The sequence below is a fragment of the Eutrigla gurnardus genome (genome assembly GCF_963514095.1).
Source record: "Eutrigla gurnardus genome assembly, chromosome: 12".
NCBI lineage: Eukaryota > Metazoa > Chordata > Actinopteri > Perciformes > Triglidae > Eutrigla > Eutrigla gurnardus.
In genome coordinates, this window is record NC_139926.1 from 15,043,649 (window position 1) to 15,069,168 (window position 25,520).

The 25,520-nt window shown below is 41.0% G+C and overlaps 1 protein-coding gene across 1 annotated transcript; it reads right to left on the reverse strand.

Moving 5' to 3' along the window:
• Positions 1–25,112, reverse strand: ikzf2 (IKAROS family zinc finger 2). Its single transcript, XM_084023797.1, has 9 exons — positions 24,908–25,112; positions 23,580–23,647; positions 22,098–22,144; positions 15,643–15,744; positions 9,932–10,123; positions 9,125–9,292; positions 6,096–6,233; positions 5,583–5,714; positions 1–4,694 (listed from the first exon to the last, which is right to left on the reverse strand). Exons 3-9 carry the CDS (start codon positions 22,123–22,125, stop codon positions 3,883–3,885), a joined length of 1,572 nt encoding a protein of 523 aa, XP_083879923.1. The 5' UTR covers positions 22,126–22,144; positions 23,580–23,647; positions 24,908–25,112; the 3' UTR covers positions 1–3,882.
• Positions 25,113–25,520: the final 408 nt, after the last annotated feature.

Sequence of the window (25,520 nt, forward strand, 5' to 3'; positions counted from 1 at the left end):
TCAATAAAACCATGTCTTTAATAGAGAGAAACCCATGCCTTAAAAATATACACTGTATTTTTCACAGCAGTGCGTCTTCATATAATGTCATTGATGTTGAAAACAGGGCTGATCAATCTTCTACCTTCTCACACCACACTCAGTGTTGGACCGATACAAGTCATGAGAAAATGACCAATTTCAATTACCGTGCATCTTCCTGATAAATAAATCACATATTTTAGGAAATAAAAATACACAACCTATGCAAATACCTGAGAGCCCTCGCATCAGAAAGTTGTTATCAACATCAGAGATGATCAATCGGCACACGATTCTGGATAAGTTCAATAGTCAGTGCCAAAATATACACCTTTCATATATTATTTCTTATAAAATACAATTCACCTGAACCCTGCCTTTTACATTTTTGTAAACATTTTCAAAAAAAAAAAAAAAACACAAACAAAAGATTCGCAAAACTATTTCCATTAACATTTCAGCAGAAAAATAGACATTTAGCACACACATTTTCAAAATTTACAAAAACATTCCCGCATTCGGAAACAATAGCTATGATTATGATTTTCAAGTAAATTCCTCACTCACAAAGAGGGCTGACAGAAGTTTTTTTTTTCTTAATGTTTTTGTTCATATGGCTCCTTCGTAAAGAATGTGTAAACTGTCCTTATAACAACATTACAACAAGAACAAATACTTCTGTGCCCCAAATTCCTACCAAATATAACCCGGAGAACAAATGAAAACTGAGAAAATAACTTCTCATTTGAACATCCTGTCATATATTATTACCAGTTCAAGTTAATTTAGTTCTGGTCTGTTTGTTTGTATCCCTTGTCAAGTGGGTAAAGGAAGAATGGGAGCATTACTTTTGATCGGGATTATTAAAAGGATATGTTGTTAAGCAGGACACATAAGGCTTTGGATAATAAATATATACAGGAATTATAGAAGAGAGGAATGTATATAACCAATACCACAGCTGTGAGGTGTAAACGACTTCCAGTGCCAATACTTTACAGACAGTATAGGTTTTTGTGCTAGCTGGGCACCCGTTGCGCATAAAGGAAGCGACATGTAAACAGAGAAAAAGCTGCCTTTTGATCACAAGTAGACATCGAAGTTAAAGTAAATCACAGAGTTTACACTTCACAGTGTAATTCATTGTTTATGATGCCAAACTTCATGTGAGTTACAAAATTTAAATATTCATCAGACCGCATAGCAAAAACTTTGTAATGGGCACCTCCAAGATTATTCTTCTTGAAAAAAAGCAACCTGTGTTCTGCCAATGATTGTTTGCCACTCTACCTGCACTTTAATGTAAAAAGGGGGGGAATGTTAATAGTCAAGGCAAGAATATAATGCGCAGGGTGAGGGTCAACTGTACAAGCACATTCTTATCTGCGTTCTTTCACAGGGAGAGATGGTGCTGTAACTACGAAGGAGCTGCACCTAGCCTTGTTGATGGAAATCAACACACTGTAGATGTTGGACCAGAGATTTGGAGGTTTGAAGTGGCTAATCTCCTTGTTGCCATTTACATTTTACATACACATGCTTGTTTTTAATGTCAGGGCAGGTTTACAGAGGAATGCTACGGTTTTGGGAGGTGCCTTCAGGGTGAAACTATGTGGCAACCACAGTCACTTCTCCTCCTGCTCATGCCGTCTCTTACCCCCCCCCCCCCCCCCCCCCAATTCCCTGTACATTTTAGTCGTTCGGCTGCAAATAAAGCTGTGGTATGCACAATGCCGACTCCTGAAAGACAGCTTTTTGTGCAGTTTGTAATGTTTCCCACCATTTATCATGACATAAAAAGAAGATGACTGATGGCCATGAACCAGCCGGATAAGCATGTATTTACTGTGCTAGACAATAACAACAATAATACAGCTACCTGACCCCCTACCCAAAGCAAGCCATGCAGTATCTTTAGCCTCCTATTATCCCTTTGGTATCCATTGCCATAAAGCATAATTTTAAGTTATCAAAATGAAAACAGCTTAATACGAGCACTACATGTTAAGAAACCTAACTATATGCTCAAACTGCAAGCAACACAACCCACAAGTCAACAGGATCTAATCATTTTCTATTGAAACAACCTGGGAAACACATAAAATGACCAGTTATGTTTCGAGTGCATTAGCTCGCCAGACGAAAACATTGATTTGCTTCATGATCAACAGTTCTACCATTTACGCACAAACTGAACATAGGCCAATTACTATGGAGAGAAAAAAGTCCCAAAAGTCTTCAAATAAATATGCAGTTTCATGATAAAGAAAAGTAAAGATTTACAAATGTATTTGACAGTTTTAGGTTTATATATATATATTTTTTTAGCATTTTTTGAATGATTACAAATGCATTATATGTAAAAACTAGTCTGGGAAATGCTTCTTGTGCATATGAATCTAAAAATGTTGAATTTAAATCTGCATAAGGATTTGATCACATGTGGAAATTTCTGTCTTTTCAATAGACTTATAGAATAAACTAATATTTATATTTTCTGAAAATAGCCTGGATGAAAGACCATTGTAAAAACATGGGTGGTGTAAGTAAAGACTATAGCAATTATTAGCATGTTTTGTAAAAGGAAACATAAGCTAGCTAGCACCACCAGCATTGGTTGCTAGCATGGCTGGCACGTTACGCATCTGCATACGTGCAGCAAAGACAATGAAACAAAAGTTAACATTGTATCCTATATAATGAGAGCTGAAAGGTATGAATCTTTCACTGAATCTTACAAAGTGGTTGACAAGAGGTAGTTTTCGGCTATCAGTCGGCTACATAGCCTTTAGCCTTAGCATTAGCTTTTTGGTGTAGCCTAACTGTGACTTAAACTTCACAAATTTCACAATTAAGGTCTTAATATGAACATGAATCTTTTTGAATGCAATCTACATGTGTACTATTATTTGCACTATTATTATTTATTTTTTATGGATGGCAAAAAATACATTTATTATTATCACCATTTATGCAGAAGTTGTGATATACATCTGTAAATCTAGTTTTTATTTTTTTATTGATATTCTCAATGGCCACTGGCATTAATACTAGTCTTCATAGATTGCATTCAAAGCCTCCAAGTTCTCTTAGTAACCCTAACTACAGGATTGTTGGGTGTCAATAAAAAATTCTGAAGTACTTTTAATTACTACAACAGTGGTAGACATACGTATGTGAATTAATTGAAGTTGCTTGCAGCTAGATCACACAGCACAGGTCGACCATGTTACATAGGAAAGCAAACATAATATATATCATGAAAAAAGAAAAGGAAAACTGCATGGATCCGGTGTGGTATGCCACAGTGAGTGAGCCAGTTCCATACTGTTATTATGTCCATGACATGAGTTATCAATGCTATTATAATGATTAATTAATTGAAATAGAGACTACCTGAAGTCTTTGTCTCTGTCACCATCGTTAATTATGACTATCTGGTTTAACTGCGTTCATTACTTCCTAAGAGTTTTTTCTGTAACAAAAACATCATGATAGGACAAGCACATCAGGAGACATTACCAAATAGAAAGGGAAAAAAAACAGGAAAAACAAGTCAGAGTCATCAAAGCTGCTCTAACAATTCACAAACATTTTCTCAAGAAACAAAACCTAAACTTCCTTCTTCGATATTCATATTAGGTAAACATGTAGAAAATGTGTCTTTGGCCCATACCTTCATATGATTGTTGTTCAGATTCTCAATAATTAGCTTGGAAAGCAGTCTATGCTATGATTGTGCTACACTTGTCTACAGTGCCATTCATCGGTGCAGTCTCAGAGGCCCGGGGGGTAAAGGACGGATACCAGACTATTGCTGCTTTCCCTTCTTTGTCTTTTCCTTAATGCCACCCCATCTTCTTAGTGGAAGGTGTGTTCACCGCGGACTATGTGAGAGGAAAACTCATAACGGTCTTTGCTGCGGTGACCACAGATGTTGCACTCCAGTGGATCTCTGTATCCGTGGCAGCCCATGTGGATGGTATACATGACGTGGTCCAGGAAAAGCACCCGACAATGCTCACACTGGAAGGCCCGTAGCTCTTGGCCCTCTCGTCCAAACACCTGCACCCCGTCATGGCTCGCAGGCTTCTCCGCGGCTACCCGCATTATTCCGGCCCCTATCCCTGCCACGCTCCTGGGCGAAGCCCCCCTCACCCGCTCACCTGAATTGACCACCGCTGGACTGGCTCGTGACCTGAAGCCGGGAGCGGGGTTGCTCCCATGGTAGCCCTGCCTCTCGCGAGGGCTGCTGCGAGCTGAGTCAGCAGATTCAACTCCACTGTTGTTGGGGGATTCGTCGCGCCCCGGATGGTGCAGCTTGCTCTGCCTGCTTACAGCAGTGGGGCCGTTTGTGGTGGGGTGGCTAGGGAAGTCATGAGGTTGAGGTGGCTGAGGCGGCAGCGCGTCACAGTTTCCTGGATGATCTGTCCGTTGGCCCAGCGGCAGGACATGGTGGAAGAGGGAATTGACCATGGGCACCACTCCAGCCATAGAGAGGGGGGGGCCTGGATGATGGAGCATGGGCCGAAGAGTGTCCGATCCCAGGTATGACATGCTATTGCTGATAGCCTGGTCCATCATGTGGCTCGACATCAGCTCAGCCTGCTTTTCATACTTAAGGCCCATCTCATAGCTGAGTTCGGGGTAGCTGTAGCGTACCATCTTTTCACCTGCATGAAATAGAGTGATACTGTGACTGTTTGAATTCACAAGCACGATTATGCCTTTTTCAAAATATTAGCCACAAAACATAATATGCAATAGCTTAAGTAGAGGGCAAAAAAAAAATGTCTTGACTTCACAAATCGTCCTTTCCAGGCAGTTAAACTTATATCTTGTTGACATTTCTGGGCTTGTTTTTCATATTTTGCACTTGAAATTCTGTGTGTCAGAGTCTAATGAGTTGGAAAGCCCCATCCATCTACGACTGCACCTGTTTAACCCCTCCAGAACATGGATGCGGTGAGCTGTTTTCTCTTGATAGAGCAGTGTCAAAGTTACAGGTGTACGTAACCACAGAGTGAAAAACATTTCCTTGCCTCTGAGTCAACCGCCAGCTCTAGCTTGCTCAATCTCTTTTCTAATAGTGCGGCAAATAAAACCAAAAGAGAAAAAAAAGAAATCTGTGCTCGTAATTAGGGCAGGGCTATTGTGCGATGTGATAGAATATCGTATGATGCAAGACTGAAAAGGAACAGAAGAACTAACTCACACTATGTATATGCAAAAAAAAACAACTAAAGACTAAATTAAATAATCAGCATAAACATTGAATCAGTAGTAAAGTGTATTGCATGTTGACAATATAACTAATGCATTCTACCACTCCTTTAAAGCATGTGTTAAATCCAAATTACTCAGCGTATGCTTGGACATGCATTTCTTTCACGCGATTGGCATGGTACGGGACAGATCAGTTACAGCCACCTACCTCCACATCCCACTCAGAAATCAAATGGAGAGTTGAAATAGAATAACATAATACTGTGCATCAGGTCCTCTTGGCCACTCAACACTAACTTAAGTAAGCTGTTGACTGCCTGGTTTCAAATACCCACCCACAAATTTCTGAGGTGTGGTGCTCTTCCTCTTGCCCACGTTGCTGTGCAGCCTTTCAATAACAGGCGGACGATCAAAGGTAGCCATGGTGTTGGGCTCCGCCATGGGCCTCGGCTCTTTAGGGACTTCACCTTGAAAGTTCGAGAAGGGAAGGGTGTTATAAAGGTCAAGGACATAGTCGGGTGTTGAAATAAACACACAAAAGCAACATAAATAATTATGTATGAATACAGTTAAGAAATTATAAATAAAAAACAAAAGCTGTACACACTCATGAACCTGAATAAAAAAAATAAATAAAATAAAAAAAAAACTGTTGTATGTGTTCTCTCTTCACTCCTGTTTTAAAGAGGTTATTTACATACAGGACCAAGTGGATTCATTCCAACAAATTAATTATTCATAAGTCAACTTCAAAGTGTATCTGATATTGCTCATCACCCTACTGTGAGTTCGTTCCACCGTTTCTGTACTTCCATTTTCACAGTTTCAGTTTTAGTAAAACAATTTACCTGTGTAAGGGCCAGTGTTGGCGTTCGGATCCAAGCTGATTCCCTGCAGGTAACTATGGCAGCGCTCTTTATGCTCCTCCAGAGAAGTGCGCTGTTTGTAACTCCGCCCACAGTAGTTACATTTGTGCGGTTTGCCAACTAGAAGTGAAGACATTCGAGGGAGAGCGTATTAATTTCATTCACTGTTACAGACAGCGAGAGTGGGCAGCATCCAATGAGATAATGCTGTAGCGTTTAGGCGGGTGCGTCGCAGTGAATACTGTGTCAGTAGTACAAACCAACCAAGAGCAAGCCTCTGAGATCATGGATATTCCACTACTAGTGTGAGGGTTCCACACAACTGTTGCCAGACACAAAGGCAAATTGTGGGCGAAAAAAAAAGAGTTGCACAATGAAGTCTGCATTTCAAAGGGCTTCGGTCTCTGAAACATGCAGCTAACTCCCACTGCAGTGTGTGATTCATTGTGCCATTTCTATTTCATTCTTTCCTACGTGGACAAGTGGAAAGATGAAAACATGTCCTATCCATCTCGGTCAAGCCCTCAGCCCCATCTATCCTTCTATCCATTTGCCTCATCGCTCGATGAATGAATTCATGCATTGATGGATTTGTGAAGTAATAAATACATACATCAATAACAATTGACGCGTATATTTATGAGTTGACAGGACAGCCTACATACAGGCCAGTGTCACCACCTGTGAATAATGGAACTACAGTGCATGAGCTGTTTCCACACTGAGGTGAATCAAGTTATGGGGCAGAGGATTCTCAAAATGGCAAAACTGAAAAGAAAATGACTCAAAATGGGACTGAGTGAAACGGACACACGAGCACATCGCTGTGACCCACCAGCGTGAGCCCCACGCCAGAGTGTGCAAGACATGCATAGAGATAATGGTGACAGCTAATTACTAGAAGAAGATCCACTGTGAGAACAGAGAAACAAAACAAGTTTCAGTCTGAGGCATGGAGACTGTAACATACACACACACACGCACACACGCACACACACACACACACACACACACACACACACACACACACACACACACACACACACACACACACTTGAGGTAGGTGATAGTTCACACGTGAACACAAGTACTTTTTCTCACACAGAACGGGATGGGGATTCTTTTCAGCACTTTACAAGTGCTACAATAAGACAGGTTACTCAGAAGTGAGTAATTCTTTAAACTGTAAATATGACATTTTTTTTTTCTTCCCTGAACTCCTTTTTTGATGATTTGCGTGAGGGAAATAAAACCCACTTGTTACAGAATGACATGGCCAGTCATGGCCAATCTTGCATCAGCAGGCACTATTCTTTTTAGTGAATCATGTGGGATGATAATAGATTTCCTGCTATACTGTCATTCAGGACTCTTGTGGTCTGTGAATGACATTGTATCGGCAGACACAAAGACTACGTGTAAGGTTCAATGTAATTTTTTTTCTTTTTCTGGTATGAACAGATACAGAAATGGTGGCGAATGACAAAAAGTTTCAATATTATTAAAGTGTGGGTTGGTGTAGCTGCAGGGTCATTGCAGAAATATTCATTCTGGGTAGTGAAGGAGTAGGCAGTATTCAATCAAGTATCAGTCCTGTGTTCTTAGTGGCTCAAATATACACACAATCTCTCTCTCTCTCTCTCTCTCTCTCTCTCTCTCTCTCTCTTCCTCTCTCTCTCTCTGTCTCTCTCTCTCACACACACACACTTCATCATTTTTTTCATATTTATACAACCACCCACACACGACCTTACCCAGATGTTGGATGGACCTGAAGAATCCACCTTTCAGATGGTATTCTTATTCATGCAAATAGTCCACACTGTGCACTCAGACTCACTTGACTGAATACATTTGGCTAATAAAAGGGAACTTGCTCAAATTTAAATCTCCTGTCTTACAAAATGTGAAATACTTTGCCTCTCAAGTGTTTACCACATTATTCTTCTACCAATCAAGTATGTCTCAATGGGTAATAATGACAATTGTATTTCATGTAACACAGCCTTAGGAATAGCAGGTAAAATCCCATCTCTTTCTCACTCTCATTCTTTGTGTTACATTATTCCTCACCTGACCTCTCATTTAATGTTGTATTTCCCTCTTATGGCTACACCTGTTCTTGCTGGCAGGGCACCAGGCCAGAGTCATGTCCCTGAACATACAACAATGTCATAACGGCACAACATGAAATTCCTCACATCCCCCACTGAATGACCAGAGGAAAGCAGGTGTAATGTATGACGCTAACTCTATCTGTGATTATACAGGAAGAAAATAGCTTGGACGAGGAAGTGACAAACAAATTCCACTGAACAATAAAGGAAGTGAAAGCAGGAAAATGGTCATTGTTGATGGTGAAACACAGATGTGGAGCAAAATAATATTAGAACGTGCATAAAAGAAGCGAACAGAGACTACAGACGCGCAAAGGTGTTGGGCGCACGACCAAACACGCGTTACCGCTATCTAAAAAGAGAAGTGTACCAGTGAACTCCCATGGGGGCATCACAGACAGAGATGACGGTATTGTCTGACCTTGATTTCAAAAGGTACCAACGAGGGGAGAGCACATCCTCTCTGATAGGAAAGTGGGTTACAGTTGACAGCCAGCACTCCCCATGCGTTTCTCAACACACAGTTTCCTCCTTAGCGAGTCAAGCAACTATGGAACAGCATGTCCTTGGTACCTAACCACAAAGCACTAACACTATACGATGCAAATAATAATAGAAAAAAGAAAACACCATTGCAACAACCCAGCAGACACCAAGTCAGCAATCTACATGCATGGCTACCGTGGCTACATTAGACACACGTAAGTACATGCAACACGAGAATAATATCAGAGACAAAAAAATAAAAATAAAGAGTGTTCAACATTTAAAGTATTATGTTTTTTATTTCTAGATCTCTGAAGTAATTCTGATGAAAAACAGGAAAAAAAGAAGTGTCTTCTGGGTAAGTGGATGAGTAAAAAGGGCAGAGACGAGGGTTAGGATGAGTCTTACCAGCATGAGTGCGCAAATGCCCGCTGAGGGCATCGCGCCGTCGGCAGGCGTAGCTGCAAAAGGGGCATTTAAAGGGTTTTTCGCCTGTGTGCAGCTTGATGTGTCGCAGCAGGTTTCCCTTCTGGGTGAATGAGACGCCACACTGGTTGCACTGGAACGGCCTGTCACCTGATAGAGGCAGGCAGAGGAAGTCAATCGACTCATTGTGGAAGATGTTTTCAGAAAGAAGCAACAACCTCTTTATGAGTTACCAACAACCCATTCCCACAGGGGTGAAAAAAAATGTACTGGTGGACATTTTCCCCAGTCATAATTGGGAATGTGTGCATGTCTACCTCTCTGGCAGAGAACAGTGGAGTTTGTATCATGTGGAATCACACAGTTCAACACACGCTTCTGATCTCATGTGCAATCACAACTACTTCCTGCTGTTCTATCGGCAAGTCCTCCTCATCTGCAGACAGTTGGAAAATGGAAATGTGATCCTAATGCTGTGAAAACCGGAGCGGCCACGGCGTCAGTTGGAACAGGTTGCGGGGGATTCCAAGGATACTTTTTTCCTTGATAATAATTCCAAGTCTAAGCTATTGTCCTCCAACAAAACCCAACAAATGACAGAAAGAAGCTCCACACCCACTGTCAAGGGAAACAAATGATGTCTGACTCACTCCATAGATGGGGAAACGTACACGCCGCCCTGATTTTAATCATTATTAAAAAAAAGGCAAAGCATGTGTAGATCGTCAAGGCCCATATATGTACCAGGCAGCATCTTTAAATGGCATTTGGAAATGTAGTGATTGTTACCGTGCGGTTGTCGAATCTCTGCATCAGGTGTCACGTTTGACTCAGATAATCCATCCTGCCCATTGCTCGGGCTGCCAGTCATGGATTCCTCCAGAGCTACTCCTTCCTCCCCCGTTTGGCTTATTTCTTCAACCGCTGGGCTTCTGCTGTCAGCCTCCTCCTCTGTTTCTTCCTCTTGTTTAATGTGGACTTCTGTAAAACCAAACAATGCAATCCTCAGATGCACAGTTTACAGTATCAAATCTACCGTGTGCCATCAAAATACTTTGCTCTTCAGCAACCAGGATCGGTTGGAAAAGAGGCGGTCTACATTTCGAGGTTTCAGTTGAGGTTGAATTGATTTGAACTGTAAAAAGACTGACATGAACTGTGCAGGTCTCAGGATGGACTGGATTGGTTTGCGGTATTACGAGTTGATCTGCAACGGACATAGGGTGACTTAAGAGGGATAGCTGTGTGAAATAACATGTCATTTAATGAGCATTTGGAGGGGGCATCCCAGTAACTTAGCAACTCAAGTCGTAGACAGCATTAGGATGGACTGACGCATAGAGAAGGGAGTGAGAGAGAGCGAGAGGAAGAGAAACAGGCTGGTCTGGTTCCTGGCTGTCCCTGGGGAGAAAAAGGAGTGTCAGAGGCCCTGCAGCTTAGAACACCTGACTAGCAATGGGAGACTTACTGGATGACAAGGGCAAAAGATTGTGTATAATTGTGTGTAGGTGTGTGGGTGGATGTGGCGGGAAACTATTCACCACCTTCAGTCTCTACTCATAATAATAGCAATTAGTAATACTTGTACACACAAATAATTATCCAGAAAAAAGAAGAAAAAAAATACATACTACTTTCCTCCACCTACAGTATTTTCCCAATAATCACCAGGATTGTACATACTGTACACACTCTTTTTAAATGATGTATCCAAATGCTCAAGGCTATTTCTGACCGCATGAGCTGACGATCGAACAGATGATACAATGCATGAGCATGAGCAAGACTCTAATTGTCGCACAAAGTAGCTTCGTCTTTCCTCTGTCTTAAAACTTGTCCCACTTCAAGACATGTACACACTAAATGTTAGACATACAATCATTTTGTAAAATAAAATATATGTTATAAACCATTGTCATGCTTTACACGAGGATTACGCTGATTTTTCTATGAAGCCCTCTGAAACAAACTTGTGATTCTGCGCCATAGTTAAAGATGACCTGGATCAACCCCTATTGTAAACTTGATTTTCTTCCCACTACAGCTGTGACAAAAGATTTCCAAGAATCACACCAGGTAACGAGACCAAACGCCGAAAATCAACTCTTGCTCTCGTCAATGGGTTAAAATGGATGTGAAAGGGGCTCCAGGCATGGTGCGGAACACCATACAAGCAAAACTTACTCATCCTGATGATCCTGTTCTGTGATTTACTGGGGCAATAATCTCAGTGTGAGCATATGTGGTTGTTATACTAAAGCCTCCCATCCGACTGTCCCCTCGGGCTTTGGAACTGCATCCACTTCACTCTCAGAGGCAAGTCAAAGAAATCGAGTTATTCAGGCAACATTTCCTTTTTATGGGTTACAGAGAGAAATCTCCACAAAGCACTTGCATTCTTAAACACTGATACTGTATGTCTCCAATGCCAGAGTTTGTAAGAAGAAACACTTATCTCAATACCCAGATTGCTATCAAGCCTTGCCTTTGACAGCTGTATCCTGGCAACACGGATCGGACCTGAACGTCCTTGCTATTCAGCTCCTTGCATCTTTACATCTGCTTCTCCACGGTGTCACAGCGGAATTGCATAGAGTGGTCAGATTAGGATACACTTGAAATGGTTGCTACGACGAAAAGAGAGAAAAATCCCTGAGGTGCAATTTGGGCATATTTCAACCTCTCTTCCAGATACAGTGCAGGATAGAGTCCGTGATTTATTTTTAGTTTCCCATAATCCATAGAAATTGAGGGAATTGATTGAGTTTGACTGGAAGCAACACATCATTATGAAGAAGACTCCAGCTGCCATGTAGCCCAAAGGCTGTAATTCTACTATTCTACCTTTTATCACCAAACAGTGCACAATGCCAAGACAACTGCTGTAAAAACTTGTGTTTAGGCTTGCATCTTTAAGACTTTGAAATGTTGACAGTGCTTCATACTAATTTTCAACAGATATGATGCAGCCCTTCTTTTGTAACTAAACCTCAAATCGCAAATCGTGTTAGGCAACTTCCAGAATGACAACAGCTCTTATCAGTGACAACTCCCCCCCTGTGAAACCATGGCCCGGCTCGTTTCCCTGTATCTCTGAACTTGAGGGGAACGAGCTTCCCTTTTTCTCCCACAGCTGCCTCATCTCACTTAGTTTCCTCTTTTCTCATTGTGCTGCTTCATGGTGACATCACTGGATCTGTCTGAGGCATCACATCAACGGCACTGAAAGGAACCAGGCAACATTTCTGGGTAAGTGCAATATAGTACAACAAGTGCGCTATGGTTAGTTGCAATACAATATTTTTAAATAAAAGCTCTTAAGCACTATGGAAATTGCTGCAACTCAATGGACCTAGTATTCATCCATTTTTTTTTCTTGGAAATTTTCATCCCACTACTGTAATTGTAGCAATTTGTGGGTTTGTGTCCCACAACTCTTCACCTATTCAACCAATCCCCTCCAAACTTGCCCCAAAAAAGGGCTGGTTCAGAGGGCTGGCAATCGTTTGTTATCATTCTTTTTTGTAACATTTTATTTAACTTTAAATGAATGTTAATGTTCCATAAATGTCAACATTCTTCATTTTCTACCATACACAAAGCAGCCACTACTCCATCGGAAATAAAACAGAAGAAGAAGAAGACTATGATGAAGACTACGATGAAGACTACGACGAAGACTACGGCAGCAACGAAAACACTTTTGCATCATGCACACATCACTATCTGCAATTTTAGACTTGCAAACACAAGACACTGGTGCGTTATAGAAAATCTCCAGGGAAGTCAGGTAAGAATTATGCAGTAAGTTATTGATTCGGCGTTTGGCTTTGGCATGCTAATAAAGTTGCTAACTTCACGTTCCATGCTTCTTATTGCGTACACTTTCATGTTAACCCTTCCATCTCTTCAGAGAATGAGCCTGACCAGAACGTTGGTGCTGCTCGAGGGTAATTAATTACTCATTGCGTCCACTACAGGCATTACAATTGCATGAGTGCATCACACAGACACACACACGATCATGCAATGAAAGTCCCATGAAATAAATTAAATTGATAAAATATTTTTAAACATAAAATATGTTAAAATGAATATATTTATAGAACACATGTATATATGTAAATGTACATGTATTGTCTCATTTATTTATTTCAGGATTTATTTCATAGCCAGCTTCATTTATATCATTGAACCGGCTCGCATCCTGCTGCTCCTGCATGAGATTTAGACGGTGGACGACACTGATCAACTCATTTGGGCAGACAATGGCACCTGTTCCCTAAAACCTTCAGTCAGACTCATCTATCTGCCACACAATGGCCATAGCTAGCCTAATTACAGAAGACCACATGATGACCACACCATTGAGAAGAACAGCTTTGTCTTTGCTAGCAGGTGGGTCGTTCCTCACAACCCCTGGATTCTTCTCAAGTACAAGTCTCAAAACAATGTATAATGTTTTGGCTACCACACCACCAAGATCCTCTACATCTATGTCCATATGGGAGTAGACATCGCCACTGCAAACACTGAAACCAGGGATGAGATATCCAGGTTTATCAATACAAGGATGGTTAACGTTGATGATGCTCACTGGAGCACAATGGAACACAAGGTCTAGGACCTATTTATTTTATCCACTCAGAAGACCTTGTGGGGCTTCTTTAAACTCAACAGGAGCGACCCTGAGGAAAGACAATATATTTTCATTGAAATTCCAGGACACAACACTTGGAATGAACAGAAACAGTTGATTCTGAACTCAGCTACGGAAATACATTTACTTCTTAGGCAATTACAGCTCAGGTAAACAGGATGTCATGCTCCGGTGATTTGGTAGCACAGGCTAGGCTGCTCAGAACCTCGAGGGTGGTAGGAATGCTCATTCAATGTTTAAAATCTGAATCCCTGTCTTTGAAAACTCTGTGCCATCAATCAAGAGTGGCTGAACTGATCAAAGAGACCAGCTTGATCATCTAGGAGGAGTTATTCTGTGTCCACTACTTTAATATCAACTACATGGAGAGATTCAGAGCACCCATGGGGCAATACAGCTGTCCTGCTTGGCGGTGACCTAAACCACATAATTCCAGTCATCAAAAGAGAAGACAGGGCTTAAAAAGTCAAATATTGCATCCAAATACTGCAAGTGAACACAACGTCTAATGAGGATTTCCCCAACTATGCCTTTGATTTAAGGGAAGGAATATTTAACCATAGGAAGTGTAGAGTTCCTCTCCAGATTCCTCCAGGGTATTTGGTGAAGGATCTCAACACTCGTATTTCTGAGATCTTCCCTGTCCTTCACAATGGATGTGGAGACAGAGAGAATCTTACAAAAGGCACTCTATGCACTCCTCTGAACAAGGATATGAGAGCCATCAGTAGCATGCATTTGGTTGAGTATACTTTTCAGCAGACTCAGTTCTGGTGGAAAATCACAAGGATGCACTGCCTGTCAATTTCCTAAACCGACACCCACTGGAGCACTGACCATAAAATAAAACTGAAAATAGAGCTCCAATCATGCTGCTTAGGAACCTGTGAGCTGGTCCTGATCGGATTCTCAATATAACAGCACCAAGATGGTGGTGGTGCATATGATGGGCAACATGAATGCATGTGAATTTACTGTAGGGACATACAGGGGTCAAAGGGTTTTCCCTTTCTCACCATGACAGAAATGATGTACTTCCCTTCACCCGTGTCAGGCAACCTTGTCAGTTTGGCTTTCTCGGTTACCAGCAACAAAGGTCAGCGACAAGAAAATGAGCCGGTTGACATCTACTTCCCCGGCCTGTGTTAGCTCACAGCCAGCTACACACAGCCTTCTACGGGGGAAAGCCAATGTGCAGATTTTTATTGAATGTAATGAGGAGGAATAACGGAGAACACAGTTTATAAGGAGATACTATAATTCTGTGAATGAAGCTATAAGGAAAAGATATAAGCATTGTTTGTGCATTTACCTTTTCAAAATAATTTATATAGTTATAAGATTAATCTTATCTATTTGGGCAATGGAAAAAATTACATTTATTTTATGTATAATTTACAATTATTACTATTATGATTACTGCATGTTAATTAATTGATATGTTACTGTAAGTAACTGATTGTTAAATAACACTACCTGTATAATCCCAACACTCTCAGTATGCCACACTGTCAGCTATTATGGGTTTCAGACGCTAACATTTTAACTGTGAATTTACAAACGCACCCATTCTGCATCGCATAATTCCAACCACTAGTTGGGCAAGTAAAGTAAAGAGTATGTAAATGAGTTTAAAAATAGAGACAAATTGGTGCTTAATAAGCTGAGCAATTGAGCTATATGTTATTTCATGAACTGTTAAGACCACATTTCAGGCAAGTGATGATGATTAGAAATAGAACTTTTGGAATGTATTAATGATTATTGACAGCCCTAGTATATCTGCATATTGCAGTCGATCCTGACTGCAGAAATGTGTATCTATTGATTAAACACTTACCACTGGGGGAATTAGGACCCTGAGGAACTGTCTGGCCATTCAGTGTTGATGTATCCACCAACATTCTTGAGTTCTCCTTACCGGGAGAGCACTGGCCGTTACCTGGGAGACAAGCAGAAACACAGCAATCTGCATTGTGTTGTACAATCCTGTCGTTGCACATACAATACAATACAATGTTGTATGAGGGAAAAAGGCCAGCTTTGAGGTTTTTGACATTATGTATAATGATGTTATTATTAGGGTCTTAAAAGTAAAACAAGGAGGAAAACAGAAATACAAGGAAGAAACCAAGTCTCTTAAAAATCCCTTTTCTAATAATAAGTAAGTAAGTAAGTAAGATACTCCTCACATAGATAAAACGTAGCATTATTTTCTCAGCTTAAAGATTATTCATTTGATCTTACTCTCAGACAGCCTTTAAAACCTAACCTGGAGGGTCCCTATGGAGGTCATCATGAATCATAATCATCATCAGAATGCACAAGGTGAATAACTGTCTTTATGTACCTATGGGATCATAATGTCCAGCAAATGTGGATCAGATTGCATCCTCTCAGCAGTGTGCACAGAACCCAGGCTATGGATAGCCCTGTGTCCAGTGTCCTGTGTGGTTTGAGGGAGAGCAAACCAATCCCTTATCCCCTTACACCCCGGCCACGTCAAGGTCACTAGAACAATATAGTGGCAACAGGCAAACACCCCTGCTGACCCAGGTGTCAGATCCCTCAGGAACTAAAGTGAGCCATCATTCACTACCAGCACAATTAATGTATGTCCTTAAGAATACTGACAAGTGTGAAACACTGACAAGTATCCAGTATCCAGCATCTCATTGCCTCATGTTTTTTCAACTGATGTATCAATCGACATAGACGAGGGAAGTTTCAGTAAAAGTCAAAGGAACATGCTGCATCTGAAACCGCTACAAGAAAGGCTGTGTTACAGTTTGCTGGTGCTGAACATGTCTGCAATGATCCCTCAGACATAAAAAAGGGAATATGTGTCAGATCTCCAATTGCTGTGACAGCCCCTCTTAGTTTGACAACCTCCTCTATGGTATTGTTCCATTGTAGTGGCGGCCCCACTGAGTGGGGCATACTGGGAGACGCTGTTCATGACACAATCCCTAGGCCTGAGCTCGGGTTGCACAGGTTGGGGTTGGAGGAAATCTCAGGTGACCGATGCTGGCTCTCCCTTGGCAATGCTGTCCTGGAGACAGGATTGGCCCAGATTTGTCATGAAGGATTTTCCATTACTGTAGCAGATGCTGACAGCTGCCTAGCAGCGCCGTAGCTAGATGGTCTCAAGCCTGAGCTAACAGCAAAAGGCTGCCTGGGTTCAAGTTCAAATAAGAACCCTACATTAAAAGATTTTAATTGCCCAATTTGTCATATCTGGCCACATTCTCCAAACACATGCTTAAACTGTAAAATAGCAAGCAAGAATATGCAAATTTCCTCCAAACTGCTGAAAATCTGATAACCAGTCCAAATAGCACTGCTATCTTAGAATCGTTACATGTGGCGTCAGCCTATAGTTTCATTTAGCCATCTTTGTGTTTACTGCCACATCTTTGTGTGGGTGTACATTGTTTATCTGATTACATTTAAAGTGGCATACATGCTAAAAACAACAGTCCCGCTACCAGGAGACTTCTACTACTGGAATGAGAGCATGCTGCAGCTCCATGAGATAGACCTTAAGCTAGCAGAGCTGTAGCATCTTAAATTCAGCTGGCACAAAACACAGCAACGGGGGTCTGATCCAAGGAGACTGCCCTGACTAGACCCACCCAGCACCTGCCCACTATGAGTCCCAGTGCCATGGTTTATGCTTGAGCTCTACTTCTTCACCTCCGTGTCGTTTCTCCAGGTACAAGCGGTGTAACAAGACATGACTGGTTGGGACTAGCTGGTTAGCATGCCCTTACACATTGCGCCCTTAACACAGCGTTACTGATGGAATGAAAAAAAGGGGTCATGGGAAATAGCTTCACAATCAATCTATTGAAAACATAAAAAAGTATGATGGCTTAAATATAATGCTGTCAATATGGTGTTTACTAACAGATTATGATGTGAAATAAAGACGTATGTCCTGGTTATTAAGCAATCATTGGCATCAAAGTCACACTTATATGAATTATGTGTGTTGCTTAACCATGGTCAAATAAACAGCTAGTGAAGAAGATTCATTTTTAGAAACACTGTTTGGAAAAATAATATTACATTGTGACTTTAACTGGGTTAAAAATGCACACACATTAACTTGCATGGATTGGAATGTTAATACTGTATGAACGGTAAGATCAGAATATCAAGTAGCTGAGATTTGACAGTGGGGAATTATTTTTGAGTAATACCAAACAGGGCTAATTTTATACTGTGGCAAAAAGAAAGGAACAAATGTGCACATGAAACTTGTAAAGAGTAGTAATTTCTGACTTGATCAGTGACGCCAAATGAATGCTTGGACATTACAGTCAGCTTCTATGGAAGGGTCAATGCAATTTCTGCTCTAACAAGTTATTCAAAAGAGAGCATACACACTTGTACTACTAAAGGTTCAGGAAAAGTACGCATTGAAAATCAATCTAAATTAACCCAAGATCAAGCTCCATTCGCCTGCTTGAGATGGCAGAAATGAATAAAATACACAAAAAAAAAACCCAGCTCATAATGTCTAGTTGTGTGAGGTATGAATGACGAGGCCCTTCGTTCTGGCTTGCTGGATGCACACTGTTTGGGAGCTGGTTTTTCCTGTCAAACTCTGAACCCTCCTTGAGACAAAGATTAATAACACACAGACACGCATGCATGCATGCACACACACACACACCGCTGACCCAACAAACAAAATACACACAGAAAGCCAAATGAGTTTTAAAACGGTCAGATATTGTGAATTAATGAATTCAGTTACAATATCTGTATATACTTTATCCAGAAGTATTACAGAAGCACTTGGAGTGTACTGCGAGATTGAAACCTGATACAAATTACCTTAAATCATCTGCAGAGTGAGTCTCAAGAAATAAGAGAAAACAATAAAGAGTTTATGGTAAAAGCTCCAGCTACTGAAGAACTTTGCGATTGGCATTAATATTACAGCATCCACGGGGGTCATTGATTGATGTTGCAATGCACGGAGAGCAAAGTTGGCAGTGTAACAACAATGTGGCGGTTAACTCCGATTATTTATGTCTCATTTGCATTTGGTTATACATGCTCTCTCTCTTACTCTCTCTCACACACACACAATCATGGAATAAAAGTCCGTCATCATCATCATCTCACACACACACAACCTAAAACGCCCCCCTCCCCCTTGATTTACAATCATACTGTTGTTTCAATAATGTTTACATTGCTTACAATGCTGCCATACTCACGGTAACCATTGACTTCACTGGATGAAATAACAGCAGTCACCAACACATTTTATGACATTTAAAGTAGTCAATGTTAACTACTGTATAAGAGCTGGTCCAACTAATGTAGAAACCTTTGGATGATGTATACTCTCCTGGCTTCCATCTTAGCTCTTTGCCTGCATGCACACTATTTATATTTGGTCAAAGAAACTCCACTCCTCAGTTACCATTTAGGGACAAGGAATTTGTTAAATAAAACTGATCAGAAAATACATAAGTGCTGTTCTTCAGGAAGTTTGAAGGCAAGAGCGGTTTGCACTCATTACTCTAAGATGATAGTGGAGAGTTTGCCCTCGTATTATTGTGGAACACGTCAGGTTGATGTGATTTGTTTCGCCGATGAACTGAAAGCTTTTCTGATTCGATGTGATGTTAAAATGGTTCAAGACAACAGTTGTCTGGTATGAGAACCACAGTCTTTATACCCAACACGGGATGGGGATGATTTTCACCTTTGTTCATTTTGTTCATTTATTATAGTATAGGCTACTTTGCTGTATAGCAATGGCTGTGTTGTGTATGCAGTGTCGTCATTTAAAACCATGTGTCGTCCTTCATTCTTATCTTAATAATTATTCATACATTGCAAACCTTTTGCAATCTGAAAAAAACACTCATCATTAATAATCCTTGTGGGAGACAGATTGGTGACGAATGATGTCGATGATAGAGAAAAGCAGTGTGTTGCGAGTGAAAAGGTACAACTGTGTATGCGAACAACCTTTGATGAAGAGACTGACTCGTTGATGTTGACGGAGTCATCTAGTTACTAACACCAGTGTGAGAAGCTCATTTAAATAAATAAAAAAAATGTAAGTTGATTAAACAGGAGAGCAGCTTAAATTCTTGATTCCTGACAATTGAACGACCTTCTCGGAAAACAAAGCTTGCACCTGTTCAGTGGCTGCTCTCGACATCTGTGCTGCCAGCAGCATTCAAATCCAGCCACTGTGCATTTGAGGACACCGTGTTTTCTCAGTTCAATAGCAAGGTTGCTCTGGTTTTCAATAAAAAAAAAATAAAAAAATAAATCGCACCTTCCCTTCTTCGGTTGTAAGTAGACTGTCAGGAATTGAAACCACAAATATTGTCAATCACGTACAATTTTACACTGTCGGACTGTATGCGTCATACTACTATTCTGAGTCACAGATTCTGTTATCCTTTCTTACAATAATTCTATCTATATGTCAATAGCAGTAATCGCCCACGTAACTGTTAGAATTTAGATATTTTCAGCTGTGTTTTTTTTTTACATTTCGGTTGTCCCATATAACCAATGTAACAACAGCACAGACATTAAGCTAGCTAGGAATACACGTAGAGAACGTAGTGTGGCTGTATGTGTGGGAGCTCAGCCTCTCTCCAGTCTAAAAGCCAAACAGGAACTCACTTCATTCTGTGAAAGTATCATTTTCTGTCTTAATTCATGAAGTGGACCCCAAAAGAGTGTTGCCAGGTTTGTCTAACACCAAGGGGTAGAATCAGTCTCCAACTGCCCAGTCATCAAAAAAGTAGCCCAATACAGAGGAGAGATCTGCACGCACGTTCACAAGCACATACCAACATATACATGTGTGTGGTACTGGGAAGTAAATGTATCACAAAGCTGAAACCTTAGTTACAGTAACGAATCCCCATCAAGTCTTTCACAATAATATTACATTAAAGGTTAAAAGTCATCACATGTCCTTTGTCAAAGAGCAATGCTTTTGGAACAGAATGATGAAAATGAACAGCAATGAGGTTTTAACCTTGCTGTAATGAACTAAGTCATCAGTTTTCAGTCACTGTACGCGGAGCCTATTGAACTCAGTTCACCATCAATCTCAACCATAAAACCAATCGCCCAATCGAGTGTACCATCTTCCGACTCACACGGACGCATCTTTGCCTTAATTTGTGCCCCCATTTGACCCCGCTCATGACTGTGCTATGACTCTATATGCACTCACGCCACCTCGGAAATGTCCTTCAAGTTTAATTTGAACATTTTCCTTAAACATACCCCATTATTCTTTTTGACACACACCACATACACCGTTTCTCTTACATGGTCACATACCAGTGGTCAGTGCCCCACTGCGTCAGTGCCCCACCGCGTCAGTGCCGATGCACCCACAACTCCAATGTAAACTCACCCATATCCTTAAATTTAATTAAATTAAAATTAAATGTCACAGCAACTGACTACTATGACGAGCGAGAGGGAGTGGATGCGGAAGGGTCAAACAAGTAGTAGTCAGCAGTGCCCTGCTTATGTATTCATATGGTAACAAACATGGGGGGTAATGAGGATTCAAACTGTTGCTTTGCACAAAGATGTGTGTTTTCCGCAGTTTTATGCTTACGGAACACGACTTTTATTTGTTCCAAGCGTACTGTTTCAGAAGCGACCCACAGATGGACCGTGAGAGGAAGAGCCTCCACTTCTTCTTCCACCACCACCCCTTCCCCCGCCTGTCAAGTGTTCCTATAAGCACAAACCCCCAATGGAGACCTAAAATCCCCGCTAATGTCATAAAAAACAAAAAAATGTGCTACCTGTTTTTAGTTATGCACACTAAAGCAAAAACACAATGGGGGGGAGGTTGGGGCAGGGAAGTGATAGCGATATATTCAAGAGACATGGCCAAAGGAAACCAGCAAAAGGGCACTGGAGCGCCACAAAGCGCTTATCCAGTATCTGCTGCATTCAACAGGATGTTAGTGATGCATCGTTTTCTCTACCTTTAAGGGGTGAACAGGAAAAAGGCTGCACTAGGGGAAAATCCCTCAAAATGTTTATGATGTTGTGATTGCAAAAAAAAGTGTCTTTTTTTGTATCAGCATTGTATCAGAAATTTGGAAGAGAGTCAAAATAAGATAATGAAGTCGCGTAACATAATAACACACTGACGGTTGTCGTCGATACAGCAAAACAAAGACCCGCTTGTCCATATATCGCATTAACACAGGGGGAAAAGTTAAGGTAAGGAAGTGTCAGCGTAAATTGAATGTATTGTGTGTGAGGACTTACTAGCACAGTAGCCATCGGGAGCCTCCATTTCTAGTGCGTTGGGAGTGCTGCAGGGAATAAAGATGAATATTACTTTTTAATGAACTTTTTGCATTTTTTGGATAATGTATGTATTTCTTGTCTTCATAATTGATTTGTTAAACCGAATATGTGTACCTCAAAAACAGTGCAGCCTGAGCTGTATGCCATTACAATAGCATGCAATAATAAAGTGCCCCTTGAGAGTTAACCTTGATGTAGTACACATTCAAACACTATGGATCTGTAGACTAATAGCTAAATCCAAGGCCGTTAAGCAGCTTCGGGTGCATGGATTCCAGTCCACGGAGGTGCATTACAACAGAGACTCTGGTCTGTGCAGTTTTTTTTAATAGAGAAGTAGTCATGCGTATATATAGCAGGCTACCCTACATGAACTAATGTGTCAATAGCCACGTTCTCGTAGACTTCAAATTCAAGCTGGCTTAATTACACAAATACGCTGTGTACATCATGTATGAGAGACAACTTAATTTGCGATGAAATTATTTGAAATTATATGAATGACCATTAAATCCATGCCTTCCATTTCAAAACAGGTAAATGATCAAAAATAGACATGTACCAATTCATTACAGTGACAGAGTAAATGCCATATTGATTCATATAAAATTTTAAAAATCACTAAATTCAGCCTAAACTTGTTGTGTTGAACTAGTTTGAGAGTGAACAAGCAATTAACTGAATAAATAGCATTAAACATGAAAAGCATTTGACCGTGAAGAGATAAACGCTAACACACGCTTCGCCTTTAAACTTCATGTTTCCCAAACATTTCTGGGCCTGTCGATAATACACAGCATCAACAAGCTTCTTTGAGGAAGTTGTAAATATGTTGCAAGATACTAGCAAGTTAATTCAATTTTTTTTTAATGAATTACAGATTAATGTTTGGGTCCCTTGACACATTGTTATCGTTGTGAAGTCTGTCCATATAAAGTAGACGTGTTATGATTGCTACAATTTGGAATAGCTTTGCATCAGGGAGAATTGTAATAACTTGCATCAATCAAAGTCAGATCATTATGCTGTAGCAGAACCGTAGGCTTCCTCGAAGAATGTACAAGTCAATCCCTTCCTTAAAATAAAATAAAGCTTAAAGGCAGAAAGTGTGTTTTTTATTTGCCTATAGGCCCGATGCAGGATGACCCACATCCTAAATCAGCATCATTGAATTGAACAATTTTTGAATAGCAGCTTTATAACAAAGGTAATGGTTATCTGACTCAGAGCCAGGCACAATTTCCTTAATGATGCAAGCCCTTAATTTAGCCTCCCTGTGTAGCTGGAGGAAATTTTGGCCACTTGACAGTCACAGAAAGTTGGAAAGCCAAGTGTTCTGCTTTCTGACTATTTCTTCGTGCTAAAAGTGAAACTTGAAAGCAAAACTAGAAAGTAACAAGCAATACATTAAAAAAAAAAAACATTGATTCTTATAATTACCTTCAAGGTACCCCCGTTGGTAATTTCAGTCAAGGACGAGGGAGGGGTGCTAAAGTGTCTCCACCTCCCTTTAATGAAAGAAAAAAGTCAAAATTACACTTTCGTCCAAGTGATCTGTCAAAATGTATGAAAGGAAAACCTGTTGTTAGGCAGGCATGTTTCAATCAGGCACAGTCCAATGGAAGGAGCATCTGATCGTGAATCGGAGCAGGTCGAGAAAAGCGCAGAGAAAAAAGTTCAGGAGGAGCGCATCTACACTTTCCTACAGGTGACTGCTGCTGTGTCAAAGCCTCTTCTGTGGCGTGCCGTCGAGTTTTCCACTTTAAACGCGACGCCGTCCCATCGAGCTCCGCACTCCGCTTCATTCAAACTTGCGACATTTCTTCAGAAGTCGACTACAAGTTGAGCCGTACACGTCGCACTTTTTTTTTTACAGTAGAAACACGGAGGGGGGGACTCAACAAGTTGGTTAAGGGAAGGAAAGGAAGGGATGGATCAAACTGGATCCACCGGTTCCTAAGGAATTAACCATAGCGGCAGGGAGCAGCCAAGCTATTTTCAACAACCGAGAGAGTGGAAATCCGTGGGCAGGCGGTGTGGAGATGTGACTCAAGGTCGGACCAGCCTCGCGCGTTTTCACGGTTACACTGCGGTGGAAACGTGAATAAAGAGATGTGGCTGGTAAATAAACGGCTGCGTGTCCATACAGTCAAGGGACAATAGAAAGCAACAATATGGCAGACATTTCAGAAATTAAAATTAGTATTCCCCTCGTTCTCGATTTAGATGACACCTCACATTTCCTAGTAGTGTAAATCATGAATTTAGGTAGCCTAATGATCACGCCATGTAATGTTTGCAGATGTGCAGGTTAAGCCGCGAGGACGTTGCGTTTACCTGGAAGCAAAAAAACAACAACAAAAAAACATTGCATCTCTGGAAATAACCATCGGCTGCAAAAAAAAAAAAAAAAAAAACGTGAGCAGTTTGGTTGTTATTTTTTTTGCAGCAACGCACTGTCTCTCCTGTTAAGTGTTTTTTTTTTTTTTTTTTTGCTGGCGGTGTCGCCCGCATGACTTGGAGCTGACTGACAGCTGCAATTCAACAGGTTATCCGATCACCGCAGTCTACGGCAGAGCCCGTCTGGCTCTCCATTCATCAGACAGACGCTCCTTGTCTGCCTTTGCCGCAGACATGCGCCTCGGAAGCGTCTGTAGCCCTGATGGTCGACTGATACTCAACCGGCTCCATTAAAAGCAGCAGACAGTAGCCTACGGCTCGTTATCGACGCGTAATGTTTCTCCCCGCTCTTTTTTTTTATTATTTACCTTAAACACGTAGGAGTTTATATAATCCCACGAACTTGCCCATTGATCCCGACTGAATGTCTTGGTTTGGAATAGACTTCATTCTAGCGCGACATGCGCCGTGCAGCGCGGACTGAAAGGTAGTTTGGTTCCGCAGCAGCAGCAGCAAAAGCAACAGTTGTTAAATCCACCACTGACTTCCTCCTCCATCTCCTCCAGAGCAGAGCAGAGCAGAGCACAGCGGCAGACTACCCGCCCGAGTTGCTATTCTGGGAAGTTCCAAGGTCTGAAACCGATCACAGAGTGTGTACCCGGTCTGCCTCTCTGCTCGACAATCGATTAGGTTACAAGGGGCCTCTTATTTCTGCAGTCGGGTTATATCCCCGTGACGACGAAAGCACAACTGTCATAGACCTACAGTACTCTTGAAGTATTTCTCTAGGGATTACAGTGCCATCAAACACATTAAGTGATCATATTCCTTTGTGTATCCAGCCAATTTATAACGGTTGGTTACTAAAGTTATACTGCAGTTATTTGGCAAACTTGTAAAAAAAAAAACTATTTTGCATATTAATTACTTAACTAATATGTAACTACACATGCAACATATTTTTTTGAGCAGGGACAATGC

What these genes read in the sequence shown, in the direction of transcription:
- ikzf2 (XM_084023797.1), bottom strand. Translation starts at nt 22,125, where the DNA reads ATGGAGGCTCCCGATGGCTACTGTGCTA. An exon ending in GGGTCCTAATTCCCCCAGTG is followed by an intron (nt 10,124 to 15,642) that starts GTAAGTGTTTAA and finishes TTGGTTTTACAG; the next exon opens with AAGTCCACATTAAACAAGAG. An exon ending in GCATTTGCGCACTCATGCTG is followed by an intron (nt 6,234 to 9,124) that starts GTAAGACTCATC and finishes CTTCACTTCTAG; the next exon opens with TTGGCAAACCGCACAAATGT.